Source organism: Monodon monoceros, unplaced genomic scaffold (assembly GCF_005190385.1).
Source record: "Monodon monoceros isolate NGI ecotype Baffin Bay Population unplaced genomic scaffold, NGI_Narwhal_1 Super_Scaffold_7, whole genome shotgun sequence".
In the NCBI taxonomy this organism is placed as follows: Eukaryota; Metazoa; Chordata; class Mammalia; order Artiodactyla; family Monodontidae; genus Monodon; species Monodon monoceros.
In genome coordinates, this window is record NW_021703784.1 from 64,062,077 (window position 1) to 64,068,076 (window position 6,000).

A 6,000-nucleotide genomic window follows, 5' to 3' on the forward strand; every position below is an offset into this window, starting at 1 on the left:
CTTTTTCAATGTTTGAATTCAATTGAAAATTGAATTGAATTCAATTTCAATGTTTGAATTCTGATTAAGTGACAAGTTAAGTGGGGAGACAAGGAATAACCAGGACGCCATCTACCATGGCGTCCACAAGTCACAAGTGGAATTGTGACTTGTTTTGAGGCTGTGGTATTAATGATTTTTCAGAGATTTTGAGAACAGTGACAATATTAGTTTTCTAGGCTGGTACAAAGTACTACAAACTGGGTGGCTTAAACAACAGAAATTTATTTTCTCACAGTTTCGGAGGCTAGAAGTCTGAGATCAAGGTGTTGTCAGGGTTGGTTCCTTCTGTGGGCTGTGAGGGAGAATTTGCTCCATGCCTCTCTCCTAGCTTCTGGTGGTTTGTTGACAGTCTTTGGTGTTCCTTGGCTTATAGATGCATCCTCCTGATCTCTGCCTTCATCTTCACATCATGTTCTCTGTGCGGGCTTTCCTATCTGTGTCCTGATTTCCCATATTATAAGGACCCTAGTCATATTGGATTAGTACCCACTTTAATGACCTCATTTTAACTTGATTACCATTGTAATGACCCTATTTCCAAATAAGATCACATTCTGAGGTACTGAAGTTCAGGACTTCAACATGTCTTTTGGTGGGGGACATATTTCAACCCATAACAGTGTAACAGTGACCTAGAAGAGCAGTTCTGTTTGTCACACCTCCTGGTTTTAATTATCAACATTGGTACATTTTAATCTAATGTTTTTTGGAAGAGTTAGTGGGGGAAAAGTTGGCTTTTGGGAGATATCAAGGGAAACAACTAGTTCTATATTCTTTTGTGACTTTGCTGTTGCTTAGAAAGTTTTTGATTTTCCTTTTCTTTTTCCATAGAAATTAAAATATCATAAGTTCTGGATATTTTTATGTAAGATTATGATAGCTTTCAGAGGGTTCAATAATACTAACACCTCACCTATTTCAGGTCTAATTTGGTTTAAATTTCAATGTCTGAATTCTGATTAAGTGACAAGTTAAGTGGGGAGACAAGGAATAACCAGGACGCCATCTACCATGATTTGTAAGCAAGTGCTCCAGATTGTAATTCCTTCTCTGAGTATCTGGGGCCTGAGAGAGTAATCACTGTTTCTGGGTAGGCCAAGAAGAGATGAAGGACATAGACGTCACCCTTGTTAGGACGGAGTATATATTAGCAGAGATGGATTAGCCAGAACATGTCTCTGGATAGTAGGTCCTTACATCAGTATCATTTCAGTATATATTTTAGCATCGAAATACTTGAGTAAGATATGTCATGTGATTAAATCTAAGAAACATTTATTGACCTGTAATTTACCAGACATTGCTGACCCTTGGTGCTATAAAAATGAATAAATTAGACCAGTGATTGCCCCCCAGATGCACAGTGTATGGGAGAGCCAGAACTACAAACCTGTAATTCCAAAATGATAGGCGTTAAGGACCAAATCAGTACAGTTGGCTCTTGTGTACCTCAAAGAGAAAGGTGACAGCTGAGCTGGGTTTTGAAGAATCAGTAAGTTTGGGAGTAAATGAAAAGAGAAGGATTAATAGCTTGAGTGAAAAAAGAAGATAAACTTAAAGCTATTTGATTATGATTTTAGATTGTGGGGTAGAAGCCAACAGAGGAACAAAGATCATAGATGCAAAGAAGAGAGTAATTGGTCGAGCAGTGTCCAGCAGGAGTCACGAGGGAGTGGAATTAGGAGTACTGGTGGAAGGAGAGCTTGCAGGGGTTAGCGATTATCTTCTGAGACTTCGGGGAAGAGAATAAATATTTTATTCTCAAAAAATCCTTGCGATAATCGGTTTCTTTTATGCCCACTTTTTCTTTTTTATATTTATTTATTTATTTGGCTGCGCCGGGTCTTAGTTGCAGTGTGCAGGATCTTTAGTTGTGGCATGTGGGATCTAGTTCCCTGACTAGGGATTGAACCCGGGCCCCCTTCTTTGGGAGCACAGAGTCTCAACCGCTGGACCACCAGGGAGGTCCCCATGCCCACTTTTTAAGAATAACACTTGAAGTAAATCTTTTTGTTTAGTCAGGCAGTACAAGAAAAGGCAAATTGTGAATCATTAGAGTAAATAGAATGATGGCCTAATCTTGCATATTAGGGGCAGAGAAGATGAAATCCATGTCACAACTTGCAGTTTTGTCAAGACGATGGAGGCCTTCAGAGATGAAGTTGGATCCCTTCCAGGAGGTTGTGTTGGAAAGCAGTAGTGTTGATGAGTTGCGAGAGAAGGTAAGTTCATTTTAAAGAAAATGAACTAACATACATTTTTCTCTGTGGTGCATAAGAGACACCCTAGGAAGTTAGTGCCAGACACTGATGCAGCAACCTCTCTTTCTTCGTCTCTGTCACACATTGTGCCTCACTACTCTTGTTTCTTAGGGCTGCTGATGCTTTGAAAAATTACCTTGGCTTCTGGCCATCCAGAAGTGAACCACCACTTTCTGTTACTTGGACCAACTTTGCCTTAAGTAGTTAGGATTAGTTAGAGGCACTAGAGTAAATTGCTGTATATGCTTAAAATCCAAATGAGGTAGAATCGAGTAGAGAACCCAGATGAAGATGTCTTCTGCATTTTTCATTTTAAAGGTGGGAATTCTAAGGGTCTCTAGAGAAAGGATGAATTATTCATAAGTGGTACTAGGACGGTTGGCAGTTTGGGGAAAAATTTATTTCCATATTTCACACCAAACACAAAAATAAATTCTAAATAAGTTAAATTTATATTTTAAAATATAATAAAATGATAAATGTTCTAGGTGAAAATATTGAGAATATTTTTATAATCCCAGAGAGGGAAAAATATTTGTAAGTATAATACCAAAAGCCAATAAAGAAAAGATAGACAACATAAAAGTTTAAATCTTCTGCACAGTACCCCCCAACCGCCAAAAAAATATTTTTAAAGCAACCCATAAAACTAAAAAACAATGGAAAAATATTCAAAACATATGTGAAACATGTCCAAATTTAAAAGGAGCTACAAATTAATAATCTGGACAATCTAATTTTAAAATAAGCAAAGAACATGAATAGGCAATTCATAGAAGAAATACAAGTTAAAATAATAACAGCACTTTTTACCTCTTAAATTGGTGAAGATTTAGAATATAAAAAAATACCTAGAGTCATCATGGTTTGGGGAAAATGCAATATCATACACCTTTGATAAGTGGTTAAATTGTTACATTTTTTTCAGGGTTCAGCTTGGCATTGTTTATCAACATTTCAGATGTGCAGTTCTACATCTAAGAAATATTTGCAGAAATATGCAAAGAGATATTTATGGAGATACATATTATAGCATTGTAACTGGGAAAACCTAAAAACATGCTCAGTGTCCATCAATAGGAAATACAATGGTATATTTTTCAACTATTGAAGAGAATGAGGTTACTCGGTATCCTATTCTTATATAGAGACTATATAAAGTTATTATATAGATATATAAAACTGTTTATGAAATGTATTTATAAATGTGTGTATGTAGTTTATATATGCATAGGAAAGGTCTGAAAGGAATATACTAAATTGATATTTCTGAGACATGGTGTTTGCAGGTAGACAGAGGAGAGAATTCCACTTCCTGCTTTTTAAAAAATTTTTATCAAACGTTACTTCTTTGAACAAAAAATCAAGCTATGTCTGTGCTTATGAGGTTAAAGGAAAATAACTTCTCAGCAAATTTACTTTTTAGATGAACTCATGTAAAATGTTTCCTTTTACAGCTTTGTGAAATCAGTGGAATTCCTTTAGAAGATATTGAATTTGCCAAGGTAAGGCCCTGAGAATGTTTAAATCTGGGTACTAGGGCTCAATAAGCATGGCTAATGGTGTCATTTATTCATTCATTCTTTTCTCCTTAGGGTAGAGGAACTTTTCCCTGTGATATTTCTGTCCTTGATATTCATCAGGATTTGGACTGGAATCCTAAAGTTTCTACCCTGAATGTCTGGCCTCTTTATATCTGTGATGATGGTGCAGTCATATTTTATAGGTAACATTCACAATGTTTTGGTTATTTCTAGTGATACCACATTTTTGTTGTGCATCTTGTTTTTCATAAATAGCTTTACAATTGTTATGATATAGAGCAGCCCTGACCAGTGCAAGCCATTTATTACATTCTGAAATTTCTAGTAGCCACATTTTAAAAAGTAGAACGGTGAAACTATTTTAATAAAGTATTTCTAACCCAGTACATCCAAAATATTATCATTACAACATGTAAACAATATAAAAATCATTTACAAGATATTTTACATTATTTTTCGTATAGTAAGTCTCCGAAATATTGTGTATTTATTATACTTGCCTCCCATGTCAATTTGGAGCAGACATATCTCAACAGGCACACATGGCTAGTGGCTACCAGATCAGACATTACAGATATAGAGGGAAAAGAATAGTCATTGGAGGCTGGCAGATATGTGTTCAGATTTAGCGTTGTTATTTACCTAGGTCCTCATCTGTAAAATGGCAACAGTGATTTCAACCTTGCAGGATTTTAGGAGAATTAGGAGCTATTGCATTTAAAAAAACTGGCCTAGTGCCTGTTATAAATAGATGTTCAATAAATGATAGCCATTATTATACTAATAGTAACATGGAAATTATTCTTTGCCATTTTTCGAAGTGAGTGCCATGTTAATATAATAAACACATTAGAAATCTAGGATATCTTAATATATGAGGTTATTTAACTTCAGTGGTGATAATCAGATTTCATTTGCTCACTGAGGAGCTTTAGAGCATTTAAGCATAAATTAAAGGAGACAGATGGCTCTACTGGTCTAATATGTCATTAATATTTTAAACGTAGGGATAAAACAGAAGAATTAATGGAGTTGACAGATGAGCAAAGAAATGAACTGATGAAAAAAGAAAGCAGTCGACTCCAGAAGACGGGACATCGTGTAACGTACTCACCTCGGAAAGAAAAAGCACTAAAAATATATCTGGATGGAGCACCAAATAAAGATCTGACTCAAGACTGACTCTGCTAGTGTAGCATTTTCCCTGGGGGATTTTGGTTTTAATTAGACGGTTCACTGCTACTGTGTAGTGTGCCATTATAGCCGGACGTGGTTAGGGGTAACCCAGTGATACCAGCACTGATTGGACTGCCCTTCACCAATCAGAAGCTCAGTGCCCAATGGGCCACTGTTTTGACTTGGAATCATGTTGTGCACTATAGTCAAATGTACTGTAAAGTGAAAAGGGATGTGCAAAAAAATAAAAACAAAAAGCAAAACCTGCTACTAGAAAAGGGGAAAGGGGAATGAGTAAACTTCTTTTCTTGCAGACAGATGTGCACATAGCCGCTAGTCAAACCAGCCTCAAACAGGATGCTCATAGCTTAATAATAAAAGCTGTGCAAAGGCCATGAATGAATGAATTTCTGTTTATTTCACTGATACACACATTACCTCATTGACAATTCGGAAGTAAATGCAACGTGTGTTGACTCTTGGAAAGCAGCAAAAATAGGAGCAGAAGAAAGAAATTCTTAGAACCAGCCGTAACCCAGTAAAGAAAGAATCGTGAAGTTGTGTTTTTATTTTGTTTTCTTTTTTTCGAAGTATTAAGAACATTATTCTAGATCATCAAAACGTTTCCTTAGACCACTCCCAGCAGGTGGCAGCTCAGAATTGCTGCAATACTGTAATTATAACTGATTGTACGTTAAGTTATGGATGTAGAGAATTCATTTCACTCATTCATTCAGCATGTAAATAAAATTGATCCTATTGAGTTATCATAATTGCAGTTCAGCTATTTCCCGTGGTTATTCATTTCACATATCATTCATGATGTACATTTGTGTACATTGAGAAGTATAGCAGTTTATGTAAATGTAACCCTCAGTGGGGTTCCTCAGTGCTGGGTCCCATACGATTGTATTTGCCCTTGTTAATGAGGTTTTTCTGTTCAGCGGCTTCGATTTTTTCCTTTTTTACATTTATTT

General features: G+C 36.1%; 1 protein-coding gene across 2 annotated transcripts in view; it reads left to right on the forward strand.

Moving 5' to 3' along the window:
• The window catches only part of USP47 (ubiquitin specific peptidase 47), a 121,118-nt gene extending 115,322 nt beyond the window's left edge, over positions 1 to 5,796 (forward strand). For both annotated transcript variants that reach the window (XM_029206882.1, XM_029206883.1), the window contains exons 25-28: positions 2,134 to 2,264; positions 3,761 to 3,808; positions 3,899 to 4,029; positions 4,855 to 5,796. In XM_029206882.1, coding sequence (XP_029062715.1) covers positions 2,134 to 2,264; positions 3,761 to 3,808; positions 3,899 to 4,029; positions 4,855 to 5,029 — 485 coding nt within the window. In that variant the 3' untranslated portion in view covers positions 5,030 to 5,796. The remainder of the gene's footprint in view (positions 1 to 2,133; positions 2,265 to 3,760; positions 3,809 to 3,898; positions 4,030 to 4,854) is intronic.
• The last annotated feature ends 204 nt before the right edge of the window (positions 5,797 to 6,000 follow it).